The sequence below is a fragment of the Narcine bancroftii genome, chromosome 2 (assembly GCF_036971445.1).
Source record: "Narcine bancroftii isolate sNarBan1 chromosome 2, sNarBan1.hap1, whole genome shotgun sequence".
Taxonomy (NCBI): domain Eukaryota; kingdom Metazoa; phylum Chordata; class Chondrichthyes; order Torpediniformes; family Narcinidae; genus Narcine; species Narcine bancroftii.
In genome coordinates, this window is record NC_091470.1 from 155,983,569 (window position 1) to 156,004,486 (window position 20,918).

At 44.2% G+C, this 20,918-nt stretch overlaps 1 protein-coding gene across 1 annotated transcript in view; it reads right to left on the reverse strand.

Annotated features, from left to right (window-relative positions):
• Positions 1-20,918, reverse strand: part of acap3a (ArfGAP with coiled-coil, ankyrin repeat and PH domains 3a) — a 301,756-nt gene that overhangs the window by 21,829 nt on the left and 259,009 nt on the right. Inside the window, exons 11-20 of the mRNA XM_069918754.1 lie at positions 18,204-18,316; positions 16,002-16,053; positions 14,941-15,041; positions 12,494-12,605; positions 9,079-9,287; positions 6,538-6,607; positions 6,351-6,445; positions 3,727-3,941; positions 2,278-2,376; positions 1,612-1,704 (exon numbers count right to left, since the gene is read on the reverse strand). Coding sequence (XP_069774855.1) covers positions 1,612-1,704; positions 2,278-2,376; positions 3,727-3,941; positions 6,351-6,445; positions 6,538-6,607; positions 9,079-9,287; positions 12,494-12,605; positions 14,941-15,041; positions 16,002-16,053; positions 18,204-18,316 — 1,159 coding nt within the window. The remainder of the gene's footprint in view (positions 1-1,611; positions 1,705-2,277; positions 2,377-3,726; positions 3,942-6,350; positions 6,446-6,537; positions 6,608-9,078; positions 9,288-12,493; positions 12,606-14,940; positions 15,042-16,001; positions 16,054-18,203; positions 18,317-20,918) is intronic.

Sequence of the window (20,918 nt, forward strand, 5' to 3'; positions counted from 1 at the left end):
TGCTTAAAAAATTGGTTAAGAAATAGGAAACAAAGGGTTGGGATAAATGGGTCATTTTCAGGATGGCAGGATGTGATGAGTGGGGTACCACAGGGATTGGTGTTGGGTCCTCAGATTTTTATCATTTATGTTAATGAAGGGATTATTAACAACATGAGCAAATTTACAGATAACACTAAACTGGGTGGCAGTGTAAAGTGTGAGGAGGAAGTCAGGAAAATACATAGGGGCTTGGACAGGTTGGGGGAGTGGGCGGAGGAATAGAAGATGAAGTTCAATGTGAGCAAATGTGAGGTTATCCATTTTGGAGGCAGTAATAAGAGAGCAGAGTATTACTTAAATGGAATCAAGCTAGGAAGTGGGGTAATGCAAAGGGATCTGGGTGTACTTGTACAACAGTCACTAAAAGCTAGCATGCAGGTTCAGTAAGCTGTGAAGTGGGTAAATGGCATTTTGGCTTTTATAAAGAGAGGATTAGAATATAGGAGCAGAGATGCCCTCCTGCAGTTGTACAGGGCCCTGGTGAGACCTCACCTGGAATATTGCATCCAGTTCTGGTCCCCAAATTTGAGGAAGGACATACTCACTATAGAGGGAGTGCAGTGCAGATTTACAGGTTCCCGGAATGGCAGGATTGTCATATGCTGAAAGGTTAGAAAGATTGGGCTTATATGCGATGGAGTTTAGAAGGATGAGGCGAGATGTAATTGAGGTATATAAGATTATCAAGGGATTAGACAGGGTGAAATCATATTCCCAATGTTGGGAGAGACTAGGACTAGAGTGCATAGTTTAAGAATACAGGGAAGGCACTTTTGGACAGAGATGAGGAGAAATTCTTTTACCCAGATAAGGGTTGATCTGTGGAATGTTTTGCCGCAGAGGGTGGAGGGGGCAGATGTTCAAAAGGTAGTTAAATAAGGCTCTTGTGGGCAGGGAAGTTAAGGGTTATGGGGATAAGGCAGGGAATGGGTACTGACAGTGAATGATCAGCCATGATCTGAAAAATGGCGGTGCTGAGCCAATTGGCCGACTCCAGCACCTACTGTCTATTGTGTTTTTAACCCACTAAGTACAGAATATTGAGTGTGGAAGATCCATCACAGTGTCTTTTCCCCACCCAGTTTCACTAGCCATCAAGCACTCATTTACACTAATCCTATATGAATCAACTTTTCATCCCATCAACTCCCCCAGATTCTCCCACTATACAACAAGGGCCAGCCATCTTGCCAACTTGTTTTATCTCAACTGGAGTGTTACAGCATCACCTAAAAATTTTCAACTATTTTCAGCCCTTCCGCAGACACTGCCAACTCTTTCGATTTCCAGAGGTGCTACAGAAAATGAGCATCGACGAGACAGATGACCACAGATGCATCATAATCTGACTTTAATCGAGCCATCCTATGAACTTGGCACATACATCTTCCATCAGGGTCACTGCACAGCCATCAGGAGGGATGGCCTCTCAAGATCATGGGTCCACTCTTGGATACCTAGTCACAAGAGGCATTTAAAAGAATCTTTGCACAAAGTGTGGGTTGCTGGAGGGAACTCGCAGCCCTATGGATTCGCAGGAGCGCCGTGGGTACTTTGGCAGAGACTCACCTTCTTCAGTGACACTGTCCACAACCGTGCCAAAGACTAGGATGTCTGTGCTGCCGTCGGTGCTGCCACCAAGCCCGCTGTCACTGCTCAGACCTGCGGGACCAAGAGCCAGAGAACAAGACACAGTCAACACCTGCTCACTGATCAGGAATGACGAAAGAGAAAGGGGTGAGGACCAAGAGCTGACAGAGGAAATCATGGAAGTGGGTTCAATATTCAAGAAGAATTTGGACAGGAGGAGGTCAGAAGGAGGTGGACCAAATAGCCCAGTGTAGAGCGCATCGAAAGAACCAAAGAATTGTTGATCCAAACCAAGGCTTTTATTAACTAAAAGACTGGAGCATATCACAAGTAGGTCGAGCAGTCCAGAATGACCTGGTCTGGCAGGAGCAATCCTTTAAGACCTGCCAGTAGGTGTGGCTACACTCTCAGCCAATCACAGTCATCCTACAGTACCATCTGTACACTTACACATTGGTGATAGAATCTGTACTAACACACCCAGCATGCCCAACAAAGTTATACCAAAGGGCCTGTTCTGTGCGCTGTGATTCACTCAGCAAAATCAATGACTGGGAGTTATCCCATCCTGGAAGAGTAGTCTACGATGCATTCAGTTAGTGCCTAGAAAACCATAATGTTGGCAGTGAATGAGAATATACTTACTGCGAGGTCCGGCTGTTGTGTCGAAGTAAGAAAAGAGCGAGTCGAGTTCATCGGGACAAAACAGCGAATCTCTTCGAAATTTCCTCTCCAGCGCAGCTGCTGTGTTTTGCCAAAGTGAAAGCCTCAATTAGCCGAGCAAGGAAATGTCAATAATGCAATGCAGCATCTCCCCTTCACCACCCCCAACCCCCCACCGTCTGCCCTCATCCGGTGGACACCCAGTGCAGATCTAAGCATCCTTGACCCATTGCACTCAGAGTCACGGCAGGGAGTATTCAATCCAATGGGGTGGGGGTACTCATTCCAATGTCCAAGTCAGTCTTCTGTGAAATAAGCAGCCTTCAATCCAAGCTAACCCACGCTCCCAATGCAATCATCTTCTCTCTCATGCACCACCTTTAACGAGGGGTCGCATCTCACTTTTGGAAAAATCAAAACCCCTCCACTGACTCAGTCGATGATATCTTCAAAGAACTCTAGCAGATTTGTCAAACGTGACTCGCCCTTTCATGAAATCACAGTGACTAGGTTGGATGGAAGAAATGACAAGCCATTTCTTCCTTGATAACTGACTATCTTCACCTCAACAAATGTTGATCTAATTGGCTTGCTGTAGTCTCCTGCCTTTTGTTTCCCTTCTTGAACACGAGCAACATGTTCACAAGCTGAAGATGCAGAAGGAGTCGCAGAAAACTCAGGACAAAAGGTCCAGATCAGTTTCCTTTTACATCCCATGGATGCTGCGTGACCTGCTGAGTTTCTCCAGCATGTTTGTGCACTGCAGGCGACCCCAGCATCAGCAGACTTTCTGGTTTAACTCAAATGCAGAAGGATCAGCAATGCTACCAGTTCATAAATAACAGGGTACAGCTACCACTGGACTGGTCCGCCAACACTGGCCTGTCTGCCAACCCTGGGCTGCCTGCTGGGAGACGGCTGCCCAGTACTGTGGAACAGTGGCGTCACTAGGGTTGGTGTCACACCCCCTCCCCCATGGTCCTCCTCCTGTACCAGCCTATACAGAATGTTTTTTGTACTCATTTTACTCAATTCCTGAATGTAATGGCAATAGTAGTAAGATAAACAAGTAGCCACATTTAAAAATTGTACCTTTAAATTACAATATATGTACAGCAGCAACAAAAATAACAGCGCATGCTTGTAGCGCAGGCAGACGAAACCACGTGATTCGAAGCATCATGTCATTGGGGAATAATGACAGCTTTAGAAGGTTCAAAAAGTAAATTAGTAGAGTTATAGGTATATTTATACATGCAAGCTGGGCTTCTGAAAAATGTTTTAACTACAGGGAAACACTACACAAAAATTTGATAGACAGTCACTTTGGTGTCACCCAGTGCAGTTTGCACTCCCCGAGTGATGCCAGTCCTGTGGAACCAAATGTTGCCCAGAACCAAACCAGATCAAATGGAATGATCGAGCCCTCACCGGCTGCAAACGTTGCAGGCGACACATTTCCCGGATCCTGCCGGTACCTCCGCCGTGCTGTCGGTGCTTTTGTCGAGCTGTTGTGCCGTCGGCACTTCTTGACGCTCCACCGCCGCGGTTTCCGCTCGGCGTCTGTAAGTGCCTCACCGTTTGGCAGTTTTTTTAGGAACTTCCTCTCCACGTACTTGGCTTTGATCCAGGCTTCCTTCTGCTGCCTGCAAAGGTTTGTAACATGCAGGATGTCAGAAAGTGTTATCCCAATTTTCTTCTGAAATTGATGTATTCAAATCTCCTTCCCATTCATTCTTGACTCCCATCCCTGATCATATTCTTGCGTCCATCGAATTGCTACAAATAATTGCTATCGATTCACCATGGGAAAACTTTGAAATCACAAAATATATCAGGAATTTGAGAATTTAGACTGAACAAAATGCCTAATATATAGATATCTAAAAAAAATGCCTATTAGGAAGGTTGAATTTAATTGTGGATTGTTGAAATGAAGTGAAATTGCCTTGAATATATAGATCCTTAAAACTTTTTATTCCCAATCCAACCCATTTCCTAAAGCCCATATCAGGTTAACACATGGATCTGATTAATAATACTTCATTCTGTGCATGACATTGTTGAATACAATCTGAACACATGTCCAAAGTTGGATTACCTCATTTTTATCCAGATATTGATCCACTACGTGGCAAATGTAAAATTCTTGAGGTCTCTCTGAATTTTGTGATTTGGAAGTATCCAGAACTACAAGAATATTGGGAAGAATTCTTTAAAACTCTATCACAGTTTCTTAGGATTAAATTAGAACAGTGTCCTTTTATTGCTTTGTTTGGTTATTCTCTGGAAGAGGCTTTCCTTGAATTTAACTCATTGATGGCCAGATGAGCAGTTTTGTTAAGTTGGAAGGACAGCAGAGCACCAACTTGTATGCAATGGTTATAGGATGTTATATCTTGCTTGAGTTTGGAGAAAATTAGACAATGTTAAAGAGATCAAGGTTGAATCTGACAAGATATGGGGCCCATTCATGGACTATAACCATAATTTGATTACTGAGGCAGGGGTTTTCTATCTGATGTCCAAGAGCTGATACTCGATTCTTTACAATTTATTTGCTGGTGACTGTGTTTAGTGGGGGGAGGGGGTAGGATTAGTATAGGTTTTTTCTTTTGTTCTTTTTTTAAAAAAACATCTAGATTGGTCTATTTAGATAATCACAATGTATTAGAATACATTTTTTTGAGAATTATACAAGAATGTATATCCTGTATTGCATTATATAAAGTGATAATTAATTAATATCTAAACAATATACACATGTAACATTTCCCTCTATCAAAGTATAAAAATGTTTTATAAAGGAGAATGTCAGAAAGTGGCCTGGTGCGCGGAGCGCTCTCCGAAGCAGCAGGTGTGACCAGCGGCAGCGCAGGGTGGGGATCGAGCAACAGTCACTACCTTTCCTGCCCCTCCTCCAGCATTCAGGTTTCTCGCACTGAGCCAAGCTGACTCGGAAACCTTGAGCTTCCGTTCCCAAGAGGTTACATCAGAGACGTGCAACCAACCCAATCACTTGTGTTCCCGGGAGGAGAGCTACCAGCCTGCACCTCTTTGGTAGAGGTACCACACTCCCATCCAGAGTCAAGTCTTCCCGGTCTCCATTTACACAGTCATTTGAGGGAGGTGCCAGACCAGGTCCATCATCTTGCTCCAAAGTCATCAGGCCATACGAGGCTGTAGTGGGTGATGCCTCGCAGCTCCTACAACTCACTAGATCCTGACCTTGGTCTCCCTCTGACAGTGGTCAGCCCTCATGCCTGCAGTGGACAGTCTCCCTATGATTGTGGGTCATCCTTAGGCTCAACATTGGGTCAGCACCCAGGTTTGTCAGTGTGGGGTCAGTACACCCTCCCTCTGTGTGTCACCCCCAGCTCTGACAGTGTGGGGTTAGTATATCCTCCCTGTGTGTATCACCCACAGGTCTGACTGTGGGGTCAGTACACCCTGCCTTGGACGGAAGGTCATCCACAGGCACAGCATTGGGTTAGCACCCAGGTCCGGCAGTGTGGGGCCTGTATATCCTCTCTCTGACTGACACCCCCCCCCCAAGTGTTGCAGTTTCCACCCACGTTGTAAACACATGCAGTTGGGCAAGAGGAGAATAGGGTGGTGTGTGGGAGTGCGTGGTTGAAATTGATGGTACATGTGAGGATATAGGTCACAGGAAAATATACAAGGGGATATCATTGATGCCTTTGCTCTATGAGCCATCACAGACTTGATGGGCCACATGTTATCCAGGAAAAAAAAGAGAAACTTTTGAATTCAAAATAAAATTAGAATCCTGGCAATGACATTGCTGTTCTGCAGGCCCTGGGAACTTGTCACCTCCTGGCCAAACTCTGACATATTAACAAAGACAATTTTAACTTTCTCTCTCAGCAAAAGGAGTGGACTGGCAGAGTTTTGGAAGCACTTGATCCCCAAGGCTGAAAGACAGCTTCAGTTTGGGCAAGCTCGCAGCCATTTGGGAAGGAAGCCGCTGTGGGAATGACAAGTCCCCCGGGAACAAAGGCCATATTGGTAATTGGCTGATGCTTCAGACTCACCTGGCGCTGCTTGGCTGTGGCTTCTTCAGTCCATACTCCCCGCATCTCACCTCGTAAATATGATTAATGGTGGTGTTTCCAAGTTCACACATCAGCTGGAAAAAAAATCATTTTGTTGCATAAATTTTTTCCCCAACTAAAATGACAAGTATGTGTGAATTTAATCAAGGATGAAAATTCATGCTACCTTTAGTAATTCTGGTTCCCAGGAGTCCAGTGTGAGAGATCGAACCTTGGAACACTGTACTCCAAGACTCCTTTTTTTAATACATAGAAATAAAGAAAACAAAAACCATTTCAAGCATTGGCATCTGGGAGGGAGCACACATCATTATACTATTATACCGTTTCATCAATTTATATTCGTTTCCACAAAGCTTTGCATGGACAACATTCCTGATTGGAAGGTCAGTGGTCCCGTGTCTGCAGCAAGGTTGATGATCAGAGTCCTCCCCTCAGTTACAGTGTGCAGAGCACTGTACTCAGATTTGGACCAACATAATCCCCTCACTAATGTAAAGCCAAGAGCTGACCAGGTTGTCAGAAGTACAAAGCCGTCAAGTAGATAGAGAAAGGGCTGAAAATACTCAGTATCTGGGGAAAAGATGAAACGGGTTCCTATTTCTGGTCGATGAGTGGAGCTGAATTGAATGGCATTTTGATAAGTCATCCAATTTGTCTCCACTCCTCTGTCCTTCCTCAGAGCCCTGTGAAAATCATGAGATCAGCAAAATTGTGCTCTTCAAGGAGAAAGCAATGTGACAACCATCTGCTGGAGGTGCTCAGTGGGTCAGCCCAAAACATCCACCATTCCTTGTCACCCACTGCTGAGCTTCACCTGCTGGCTTCCTTCAGCAGAGTGTTTCTTGCTCTGGTTTGCAGCGCCTGCAGTCTCTCATGCACCCAGGGTAAGAAATGATACAAGATCGTAAAAAACAGAAATGCTGGAAGAACTCAGCAGCATTCATAGGAAGTGAAAGTGTATCATCATCAGTTTGGGCCTGAGCCCTTCTTCAAGGTATGGTACTTTAAAGAAGGGCTCAGGCCCGAAATGTTGATAATATAGCTCTTTCTCCTATGGACGTTGCATGACCTATCGAGTTCCTCCAGCATTTCTGTTCTTAACAACAATCACAGGATCTGCAGACTTCAGTGTTTCACTCTATACTGGTGAGATATCCAGCTGGTGGCAATAACGTCCAAATCTAACTTTCATGCACTCTTGTCACCATCTAGAGGTCTGCTTGCATCTAAAGTGAAAGCCCAAATTTCACACAGACAATCGAACCCAGACACTTAATGCTTTCTTCCCCAATGCTCTCATTGGCGTGAATACAATAGCCCAAAGAACCTAATGCTGATGAAGAAAAGAGCACATATGGAGCAAATAGTTCTGACCTTAAACCTGACTGTGACACCTCGGTTGGGCTTGAATCGATTGCCAAGGCTCTGCAGTCACTAGTCAGGAGATACAGTAAAACCTCCCCTTGAACAGCAGACTGGCATCAGCAGTCAGAAAGCTTTCGGACACGGTGGTTGAAGTAAAAAAAAACGCAATGCTGGAGAAACTCAGCTGGTCAAAGTGTCCCTTATGCAGCAAAGATTTTTGAGGTTTCGTGGATTTAGGTGGGGAGGGATTGGACCAGGGAAGAAAAAGATGATGGCGGCGATACTAGTTTGGATTTTTGAGGTTTTGCAGATGTAGGAGGAGAGGGACCTTGATGAAGGGCTCAAGCCCAAAATGTTGGTCATGTATCAGACCCACATCAACTGCATGTGCCCCTGCCAGTTGTGATCTTCCTTAGTGAGGCAACGTCAAGTCACCTTAACTTTGACCAGGTATAAAATGGAGTGAGGTAGCAGCTAAGCTTAGACACACTGCCTGAAAACTAATTGGATTACAAGGGTGCATTTACGCCATTACTCCTTCAGGAACTTGAAGTGGACAGCTGGCTACTTTATCAACGGATGGTAAAACAATCCACCCACACTTGGGACTGCTTAATCAAAGGGAGTGAGATGTGTTTTTTCCCAACCTGCTGTATTTAACCTTTTGGTGGTTTCCAACAGGATCAGTCACTCTGGGGAAATTAAAGCCGGGAGCGGAACCAGCTGGCCCAGAGTTCTCAGGACAGAAGGAAACTGTCAAGTGCCCCTGCTCAACAGCGGGACGGTTGGCTGGTCTGGAGAAGTTGCAGCATAGGACAGCTCATTCTATAAAGCATGGCTGAAAATACGATGTTCAAACCTCCACAAAAAATAAACTCAAACAAAAACTACTCAAGAAATATTCATGTCCTTTTATTTCTGCCTTCCTCTTTCCAATCACCCTAATGTCTTCCGAGAGCTTTCTTCTGGTTAAAAAAAATCTGAAATATTTAGTTAAACAAGAAAGTCTGCAGTTGCTGGGGTTGAGTTCAATATACAAACGTGCAGGAGAAACTCAGCAGGTCATGCAGCGTCCGTAGGTGAAGTTGTAACCCAGGCCCAAAACTTGGGTTACTCTTCACTTCATGGACGCTGCATGACCTTGGAGTTTCCTCAGCAATTTTTTCCCTCAAATCAATTTTTTTTTCAATATTTTCCCCTCTCCCGCCATCTCTCAGTAATTTTAACAATGCCTCTTATTGCAGTGAATGTAACTCTTCCTTTCAGCCAATGGAAAGCCCAGGGGTGAAGAGGGTCAATTCCTAATCACATTTGTGAATGGAGAAGTCTGGGCATTTACCGGTGAATGCCAGAGCACTCGATGCACAGCGTTATGCCGAGGTTGATGCTGGCCCATCGGGGATCGGCCTGGCCACAGTCGCAGCACTGGTCATTGCCAGCAATGGCCTGCACTCGCTGGAGGATACTCTCGCCCTTCACACTGCGGTCCCGCGATTCACTGGCTGAGTCGATGCTGCTTGTCGACGGCGATGCGGTTCTGTCCAGTCTCTGCAAGGAAGGCAGCGGGGTGGGGGATTTGGAGAGAAGACGAGACTGTTTCATTCTGAGAGAACCGAACCACACTCCTCCATTCAACAAGACGACAATTTCTGTTGAGCTCACTGACAGACTAGTTACAATTCATTCTTCAAGCTGGTTTATCACTGTTGCAAGCTAAAAATAAAACTTTATACAATTAGCGGCTGATATTCAGATATTAGCAGGAAATCCTGCTGAGACTGCAGGGCAAAACTGAAGGCTGGTATACTTTCAGACAAGATGTCAAACAAGGTGCCCTCCTCTTCTCTCTCGGGCAGTCAAGAAAAGCTTCCCATGGCATTATTGGAAAGAAAAGCAAAGGAGATCATCCTGCCCTGTTGCCCTGTTAGGTGCTGACCCTCTGATCACAATCAACAGCCCCCACACAGATGTATCACTTTCACAGGGCTGTGGGATCAGCTCATGTACAATTGGCTCTGAAGCAGTTTTTGCACATGCTTCCTTCCAGAAGAGATGGTTGCAGCAGGGTCAATTTTGTCATTTAAGAGAAGGTTGGCTGATATCGCCTCCAACCATGCATCTTGGCGCCTCACAGTTCGGCAGGCAGCAATCTCCTTTGAAGAAGACCGCAGAGCCCACCTCACTGACAAAAGACAAAGGAGGAAAAACCCAACACCCAACCCCAACCAACCAATTTTCCCTTGCAACCGCTGCAACCATGCCTGCCTGTCCCGCATCAGATTTGTCAGTCACCAACGAGCCTGCAGCAGACGTGGACATACCCCTCCATTAATCTTCGTCCGCGAAGCCAAGCCAAAGAAGAAGAAGGATGTGCATGGATGTGAGGGGATTGGAGGGTTATGGACAGGGAGAGGATAGGTGGGACTAGAGGAGTTCACTTAAATCGGTGCAGACTAGAGGGGCTGAGATGGTCTGTTTCTCTACTGTAATTGTTATATAGTTATATGGTTTAAATTAAATCTCGAACACTGTTGACAGCCAATCCAAGGCAATACTGCTTCACATAAACTGGGACATGCAACATGACCCAATGAGTGACATTAAACAATAGCAAGATGATGATATATTTACCTTGCCTGCGACTCCCCAACAGATATAAAGATTTAAGCAATGTGACCATTGGGAGGTCTTGTCGAATGTGAGTGTTTACAGCAGGGTTCTCGGGACTGGAGTTTCAGTACATCTTAAGATCAATTTGAGGTTAATACGGTAAAAGTATATCACTGTCCTTTTTTAAAAAAAACACTTCATTTTAATCAGTTGAGGTGTTGTTTTATAATAATGGCACAAGAATGATACATATTCTGTGTGTGCTCCAAATGGTATATTTGTACATAGTGTCAAACATGGCATAAATATCTTGAAGCTTAAAACTGACTATTTTTCTTATGGTTAAAATAAATTGACCCCTCTACAGTGGATGACCTCAGCCAGTGACCAATGGCAACTACCGTTTTTCTCAGACCATTTCTAGAAAAACTACCGTTTTTCTAGAAACAGCACAGGTAAATAAATACAAGTGGGAATGGTACAGATACAGTGATACACCACAGCATGTTCTTTGACAGTCAATGTGGTCATTGTGTCGAGTTGTAATGCAGTGAACCTAGTTACCAATTTTAGCAACACCTGTTCCCATCAGTCATACACCTCTGACTGGAATTGCATTTTCACTCCTTCGTCATCACTGGCTCCAAGAATCCATAAAATATCACCCAAGGACAATCAAACAAAAAATCAGGAAAGAATAAAAACGTTCATCTCATACCTTAAATTACGCTTCAATACTTGCATGTATCATCTTTAACTTAACAAAAAACTCCTGAGGATTCATTTGAGATTTTGAAACAAAATAGGAAAAGGAGGAACGTGGGAGAGATTTATGGAGGGAATTCAAGACTTTCGTGCCTTGGCAGTTGAAGGCATCCGTGTTGATGGTGGGAATGAAGCATTGGCCACAATTAGAGGAATATTGGATTTGCTCTGAAGAGATTTCCACAAAAAAAAGGGTCATTTTAAAAACTAGTGCATCTCCATAAAGTTCAGGAAGCAGAATTAAGGGGCTGACAACAAAGTTTTGGGGTCTATGGAGGTTATCAGGCAGAGAGCCAGCCAGAATTACACTGAGATAGGGTCAGGGAGAGCAGCAAGGTCAAACAGTGATGCAGGTGGAAGCAGCCATGGTGAAAAAGTTCATCTTGGAGTCAAAATCTGGCAACAAATAGTCTGGTTTGGGTGCCAGGGAAAGGGAAAGAGTCAACAGCCAGGGGGATGGAGACCATGATTGGACTGAAGATGCTGCTTTCACATTTATCAACAGTTGGAGGAGATTTATGCCCATCCATTTACTTTACATGAAGCAGCCAGACTGGCAACTTAATGCCAGTAGTGGCAGTGAGCTAAGACACCACAGATGCCCACAGATTCACAAACAGCAACAAGGAGATAGATCAGCTCCTTGTGCTCAACATCAGCAAAACCAAGGAGATGATGGTGGACTTCAGAAGGAAGTCAAAGGAACACAATTAGTCCTCATAGAGGGCTCAGCAGTGGAGAGGGTCAAAAACTTCAAATTCCTGGGTGTCAAGATCTCTGAGGATATGTCCTGGAGCCTCCATGTCGATGTGATCATAAAGAAGGCTCGCCAGCGGCTATACTTTGTGAGATGTCTGAGGAGATTCAGTATGTCACCAAATACTCTCAAAAAACTTCTAAAGGTGTACTGTGGACAGTATTCTGGCTGGTTGCATCACTGCCTGGTATGGAGGTGCCCACTCTCAGGAAAAGAATAAACTCCAGAGGGTTGTTAATGCGGCCTGCGACATCACAGGTACCAAACTTCACTCCATCAAAGACATCTACATGAGGTGATGTCTTAAAAAAACAGCCTCTCTCCTCAAAGACCCCCACCACCACCCAGGCCATGTCCTCATCTTTCTGCTACCATCAAGAAAAAGGCACAGGAGCCTAAAGACGAACACTCAATAGCATATGGACAGCTTCTTCTCCACTGCCTGAATAATCAATGATCCAAAGACACTGCCTTACTTTCCATGCACCTACTATTTAAATTGTTTTATATTGTAATGTTTTAAGGTTGTTATAATACGAATGTTTGCAAAACACCGAATTTCATGACTTGTTCATGACAATAATTTATGATTCTGAAGACTTAGGAGATTGAACCAACTCACATTGATGTAGTTATTGTCCGGGCTTTCTCTGTAGGCAGTGGCGATGCTGGCCTGCACAGCCTGAATCCAGGCCAGCCGTAACTTTTCAGAATCTGCCTGCAGCATACAGCTCCTGTGAAGAACAAATGTGCTGTCAGCAAACCATGCAAACTTAACCCAGGCAGTCAGATAACGTTCTAAAATCTAAAGCTCAGGTAACATTACTACTTACACCAGGCCACATTGTGCTTTAAATGGCTTTGTGCGATACCTACACATGTTATGCAAGGATAATGACCATCTCTCATTGGAGCAGGCACAAGCACACACAGTTCGCCTCTTGATTTGAGAGAGCAAAGACAAATAACTTATCAAGGCCCTGACACTACCCTTCTAACTTATCAAGGCCCCGACACTACCCTTCTAACTATCAAGGCCCCGACACTACCCTTCTAACTTATCAAGGCCCCGACACTACCCTTCTAACTTATCAAGGCCCCGACACTACCCTTCTAACTATCAAGGCCCCGACACTACCCTTCTAACTTATCAAGGCCCCAACACTACCCTTCTAACTTATCAAGGCCCCGACACTACCCTTCTAACTATCAAGGCCCCGACACTACCCTTCTAACTTATCAAGGCCCCGACACTACCCTTCTAACTTATCAAGGCCCCGACACTACCCTTCTAACTTATCAAGGCCCCGACACTACCCTTCTAACTTATCAAAGCCCCGACACTACCCTTCTAACTTATCAAGGCCCCGACACTACCCTTCTAACTTATCAAGGCCCTGACACTACCCTTCTAACTTATCAAGGCCCTAACACTACCCTTCTAACTTATCAAGGCCCCGACACTACCCTTCTAACTTATCAAGGCCCCGACACTACCCTTCTAACTTATCAAGGCCCCGACACTACCCTTCTAACTATCAAGGCCCCGACACTACCCTTCTAACTTATCAAGGCCCCGACACTACCCTTCTAACTTATCAAGGCCCCGACACTACCCTTCTATCTATCAAGGCCCCGACACTACCCTTCTAACTTATCAAGGCCCCGACACTACCCTTCTAACTTATCAAGGCCCCGACACTACCCTTCTAACTATCAAGGCCCCGACACTACCCTTCTAACTATCAAGGCCCCGACACTACCCTTCTAACTTATCAAGGCCCCGACACTACCCTTCTAACTTATCAAGGCCCCGACACTACCCTTCTAACTTATCAAGGCCCCGACACTACCCTTCTAACTTATCAAAGCCCCGACACTACCCTTCTAACTTATCAAAGCCCCGACACTACCCTTCTAACTTATCAAGGCCCCGACACTACCCTTCTAACTTATCAAGGCCCTGACACTACCCTTCTAACTTATCAAGGCCCTAACACTACCCTTCTAACTTATCAAGGTCCCATCCTACCCTTCTTTCCAAATGCAAGTCAGAACTAAAAATTCTGTTTTGCAGACAAATCAAATTCATTGCTCTGACAAACAGACGAAAGGGTATAGACACCCACTGTTGAAACCCCAAGTTTCTGATGGGCTCCTGACATCTCCAAGGACTGGAGGCTCCACACAAGCCAGGCAACACCAAGCTTGATCACATCCCTTTAAGGCAGTGGTTTCTTCCCACAGCCAGTGAGACCGACTGATGAATTGCTTATATAAACCCTCTGTCACTCAACTCTTTATTTAAAAATAATATTTATTTTAATATTTGTACATACAGGTATGCACTGTTCTTTTTGTCCATATGTGTGTCTGCAATGTGTTGCACCAAGGACCAGAGGGTTGTACTTGTATATCGGATGATGAAAAAACTTGAACTTGATATTCAATAAGTCCGTTACAATTACTTTCCTATCTTTCCTTTCTTTTTAAAATACTTTTATTGAGTTTAATATACAAGCATAAATACAGAATTGACAATTCCAAAATAATTCATTTGTATACAAATGCACAGAAAAAGGCCAATGGAAAAAAAAATAAAACTACATAATTGTTTATAATACATTAAAAAACTCAATTGAAATGATCTACGCAGAAATAACATAAAATAAAGGAAAAAAAGTAAAAGAATTACATTCCTATAGAGTCATAAAGTTTGAGAATATCATAAACATGGAGGAAGAAGGGGGAGAAAAATGGACGGACCCATGAAATTAAGCGTAGAGCTATGTAAAGGGACGGGTTTGATCAGAAAAAGAGACAAACAGTATAAACTAGCCTATGCAGAAGTTGAAGGGAGGTGGTGGTGTCTTGTACACAAACCTTTTGAAGGTGTTCATACTATAAATATATTAAAAACCAATTTGGTTTTAGGAAATTTGGAAATGGACACTTCCCAGTTTTTATTTAACTGTGACAGGGAGATGTTCAGCACCCCTCAGAAATTGCTTAGGTTGGCAGACAGAAAGGGATTGTCTACAGCTCCCACCATTTCATCTGTTTACTCACTTATTCGGCGAGACGACTTCGAAGCAAAATCGCCTCTCGATGTCCTCACAGGGCTTGACGGAACAAAGTCGTAAATCGTCGACGACAACCGTTAGTGCATCCTAGAAGACAGGCAGAACAGATAATCAAATGGCCGCTGGCCCATAAAAGGAAGAGCTTCATCCAATCTGCTGGGAGAGGCAGTTTCCACTCAATAGCCCATACCACCCAGAACTCCCACTGGAACTGGGATCTCCCAATATCAATGAAAGAGCAAAGAAAATGAATCACATACAGACTGAAACAAACTGGGGACAAAAGTGCTAGAAATGGACAACTGTAGAGCTTGATATATAAAGGAGATGGACAAAACCATGGAGGTAAAAAAAACACAATTCTGGGGAAACTCAGCAGGTCAAGCAATGTACTTTATGTAGCAAAGATAAAGATACAGAACCAACATTTTGGGCTTGAGCCCTTCATCAAGGTATGGAGGCATTAAAAAAAAAGATAGAGATTGCTGAGCCAGGAGCAAGTTAGCAAGGAGCTGGGCTAGGAGCAAGTTAGCAAGGGAATTGTACAAGTTAAGATAAGGGAAGAAAATACATGTCAATCTTTATGGGGGAATGAAAATAGGATCAAGTTGGAGGGGTAATTGGGACAGGTGAGAGGGATGGTTTCACCCATTGCCCCACATGACTGGAGTCTTCCATTATTAATAGTTCATCGAGACTCGATGCCTGGGTCTCCACGCGAGGTACTGAAAGCCAACAGAGGGAGTGGGATGGAGGGAAGGGAGGGACGAGAGGCTACAGTGCAATGAAGGAGAAGGCTTGTTTGTCGTGCCATTCAAATAATTTCAAAGAGCAATTTCCAGTCTTATGACTCATGCGTGCAGGACACTGTGAAATTAGATGTATTTTTAGGTATCATTAACACAATTGATGGAGGAATTCCAACTGCAGATCATTGAAATGGCTTTCTAAATTACAGCAAATGGAATAGTCTCCTTGCCCCAAGCTCTGAAGAGGAAAGCAAACCAGGAGCAAAGTCATGCAACTGTTACCATGGGGACTACATACCTTCATCTTCTTCTGATACACCAGCTGACTGTTTTGTATTGAAAACCACCTCCTAAAAATAAATGTGAAAAGACACGATTAAAAAAAAATCAGTGTACAGATTCCACAATAAAACAAGTCCTCAAATTAAAAAAAAAATCTCTTGTATGTTCAAGTTCTCGAATTATTTTTCCAAAGCCAATAATCCAGTAGTTCTACTAATCCAATTAGCTTCATAGAGATAGGTTAGAGTGGCAAAAATGGGATTTCTGCTACCATTAATTAACGGACGAGTTCTATCAAGTATAACCTGCGCGTCAACTGCAAGAAGAAGCAGCTATTCGTTTTCCAAGGAAGGAAGCAGTTCACATTGACAGAAGCGATCAATAGGCAGTTATCGTGGGGAATGGCAGAACAAAGGAACCATAGCACATCTTTCATTGGGCTGGATTCAACAATTCGTGCTCCAAGCCAAAGTAAAGGGACAAAGTTAAAGATGAACTTTCCAGAATTATGATGCACAGCAGGAGGGCACCTAACCAAAGCCAGTATGTGCTGGGACCAAGAGCAGAGGGTGGGATGCTGGAAATGGGGTATTCTCACATCTGGACCAGTTGAGATGCACAGGATCTTCTCACAGAGGGTGGAGAATCTCTGGAAATCTTTTCCCAAAGTTTGCAGCAGCCAAGGTTTATATATACAAGGTACATAAATCTGGAAAATCAGGAAACTGGGGGCTACAGGGAACCAGCACAGAACAGGTGAAGGGGCTTGGGACAGTTTGGAGCTGATGATGAACAGCAGGACAGGCTCAAGAGGCTGAGTGGCCTGCCAGCTCCTATTTTATGATGTCTTCATTCTCAGACTCTTGAGTTTGATGTGTTTCCATTCAGCGACCCTTACCTCACCTGACATACTTTCCATCCGCACATTAAATCAGTCGGTCTTAACAATACTGAAGAATTCTCCTTCAAAGTGTCCATAACATTTGGTTGTCAGTCCCCATTCAACAAATTCAACCTTTCAATCACACAATAAGCCCAGAGATCCAACTTTTGTCTGGGTGAAGAGAAGAAACAGCTGGTTTTACAGAGACCCACCTCAGTCACGTTGACCAAGACTGACTGTGGTTGGCACATCTAGACAATGCACTGTAGCAACTTGACAAAGGTCGTTTGGTGCATGAAAATGAGAATTCATCTCCAAGTGACTCTCCAGCCTAACCTGAACCCAAGATATCGCTGTGTCTAAATCATAGAACCGTCTACCCAATGGGACTGTGGGCGGTACTTCGCCAGAAAGATTCCAGTGGTTCAAGATGACACTTTGTCACCCAACTGTTCCAGTGGAATTTGGGATGGGATATAAATGCCAACCTTGCTCTCGTGACCCAGACTGGTCCATAAATTCCAGTACAAGGATGTAGGAAGCAGTCTGTATATACCTGCAAGCAAGATGCATTCTTCAGTTGTGACTTCAAGTACAAATGTGCTAAATCCGATTTAGTTTGGAAGGATGGATAAAGTGAGTGCGAGGAGGTAAACACGGCCTCAGCCTACACCACCCTTCTTCACGGCTTGTTGAGGAGAGTGGGGGTGTAATTCTGACTGTGATAGACAAAATGGGTCAAACAACAATCAAAGTGGTGAAGGATCGATGAATAGGCAACTGGTCTGACCACCTGCTGAACTCCACTGCACACAGGACAACCAATGTTCCCTCTAATTTTTAAGTTATCAGAGTGTGCAAAAAAATCTTATGTTGTGCAATTTTTTTTTCCTGTGACAAAAGTACTGAATGCTTGTGCAGATGTAAACTTGAAATTGTTTCAAGATCATTTTGGCACAGCCTCTTTCTCATGGCTAATAAAACTGTATTGGCATGTTTTAATATAACACAAGTATGATTGCTTTCTACAATGTTTTTAGTTAAGATTGTTAATTATTAATGACTACGTTATTTTAGGTAACGCGCCTTTTGTGCACACCTTAATTTTCTTTGTACGCTGGTTGCAAATCATGTGTTGCATGCGCACAGGTGCACAGCTTCGAGGGAACAGTGAGGACAGACCCAACAGTGGTTACCTCAAACCCTGAACCAGGCCACCCTGGTGTCAGTGACTGTCCATCACCCACAAGGGAGGTTCAAAAGTTCTTCAATGATCCTATACCCATGTGCCTCTAATCAACAGTCTCCAGGGTGGGGACAAGAAACACCACATACCTGTTCCACGTTTTAAATGCATTACTTGCCCTCTTGAACAAATAACCTTCCATCACGACACCATTCGGGGCATCAATATTAAATTCAACTTTGGAATCATCATACGAGAAGTCCTGAGAATGGGCAAAAATGTTAAACGTAAATGTTTTGACCAACATTACAGTCTCAAACTCAGAAGTGAACACTGCCGTCACTGTGGACGCACATTTGACAACCAGTATTTAAATTTTTTTAAAAAATGCACCTAGATATTAGCAAGGCTTACACATGCACAAGGAAGACCAGTCTCCCTAAATATGCTGTCAAATTCACCTCTATTCTCAATGGTTCTTTTATTCACTCCGTATTGCTGTTTGTTTGCATTTCTGTATCTGTTTACATTTCTTTGTTTACATGCACATTGTGTACAGTTTTTTTGCACCATTCTGCCTCAGGGCTGTATGTGATGTCATGCATGTACTCCCACAACAAATCTGACCCGGTGATTTTAGTTGTGGGTTCCAATCCTATTCTAAACCTGAGGGTACGAAATATGCTGAGACTTTCATGCATCAGAGGTATAACGGTGAAGGTTGATCTGATCTAGTGGAGATATTAGCCCTGGCGCACAGAGAATTCTCCTAATTTCTTGACTCTGGCTGAAAGTTATTTACAATCCACCAGATGGAGTCATTGTTCAGGAATCTTCTTCCCGAGGTTCTAACCTACAGTCTAGTAGCCATGGGAGTGGCCTTTTTGTTGGTTCAGGGGGAGGGGAGGGACGTGGCGCTGAGCCTCATGACCAGGATGTGTTCACTTTCCTTTCCAAGGTGTCCAGATGCTGCAATTAACCTTTACGAGGCCCTTGAGCTACAAGAGTGGTCTGAACTGGACCTCGAGATAGATCAGCGAGGGTTTCCTACCAGTAGTCTATCGATCACTGCTGTTATACCCACTTCCATTTAAAATTTACCCACTCACTTTCTTTTCCAAAAATAAACTTTACCTACAATAAAATACGTGCAAAGGAAAACCATGCAAAATCTTTTTAAATGCTGAGTGCCATATTCACATATACATTCATTACTGTACATTGTTACAGTAATTCCCCCAATTTGCTGCAGAGCCATTGCCATTGTGGCCTCCTGTGGTTACTCCTTCCTCTGTTGTTTGAGGGGCTTCACCTTTGGCCCCAAGCCCCTCAATCCCCAGTAGCAGGAGGACGCGAGACTGTGTGATCATTCCCCACCCTCGTTGAGGGATGAACAGCTTGATTAAAAATTGACTGTGGCTCTGCATTCAGATTGGACGCAGATAGTCATACATTACATCAAGCTTGAGAAAAAAAATTGAGACAATTAAAGAATCTCCAAATACTGTCAGTGCAGAAACCCATCCCTTCAGTGATTCATACTGTTCAATTAACTCAATCACCTTTTTTTGTACATCAAATCTGAGAAGCAATGGAATTAACATGTTATTAGGTCTTAAAATGTTAATAAATTGTCTTTCATGTGATATTGATCTAAATCGACGATAATTCATGCAAAAACGTGGGGAGATGAACCTTCTCTCTCCGTGGTGCTGAAATTTCATGTCATAACCTTTACCTAAAAACTGGACACCACTCGGCTCATCCAATTAGCTTTACCCATACTACTCATCCAAACAGTACCACTGAGGGCTCATCTGGTCCAACATGATTCAAGGTCAGATTCCTCACCCAATGCATTTTTTAAAAATATAAAGTGACATGTCCATTTTATTTGTGAGAATAAAATGCCATCCTCTCCTCGAACTCTAGAGCAGTGAAAGGCAAGGCTTTCCCGCCACACTCTCCCACACACCCACACTCTCCCACACACCCACACTCCCCCCCCACACCCTCACTCCCCCCCCCCACCCACACTCCCCCCCCCACCCACACTCCCCCCCCCACCCACCCACCCACTCACCCACCCACCCACTCACCCACCCACACACTCACCCACCCACACACACTCACCCACCCACCCACACACTCACCCACCCACACACTCACCCACCCACACACACTCACCCACCCACACACACTCACACACCCACACACACTCACACACAGTGATGGGTACTAGCTGGAATTATTTTAGTTCGGACATTCGTTTCTGCCTCGAAATTACATCCCACTGCAGCCGGCTGACATTTCTGTTTACCAAGTTCACATCACTGGCCACGCTTGAGCCTTGGTAACTCTGCACCAGAACCTCCCAGCCAATTACAGGCAACCAGCATCAATCAGCATTTGGTCCCATGTGGACGGCGAGAGGAAGACAGTGGGAGATGGAGGATGCGGCGGCGGCCCTTTGGGCCAGTTACCGAGTTCAGTGGGGAGAGCTGCTCCATTCGGCATATTACCCGGTATCCAACAAGCTCATCAAGTTAAAATGTTAAGCAATGACGGGAATTTAAACATGCTTTTTTTTAACCGAACCAAAGCATAGCCCAGCTGGAAGGTTAAAAGGGTCTTGTAGCCCTCCTGCCAAAAATAAACGACCAGCCCAAGTCAGGACCACATCAGACTCAGTAAACCGATGCTTTGGGAATTGACCTTCACCTTCCTCCAGAATTCAGAAACTTGGGCTGGGTGGGATGGGCAGAAGCAGGGTTTTAAAAAATCAACACATTCAATAGCCCATGCACGGATTTTGCAATCAGTGCCCATCGTGGAAATCTCAATAAAACGGGGCAACCGCCTCC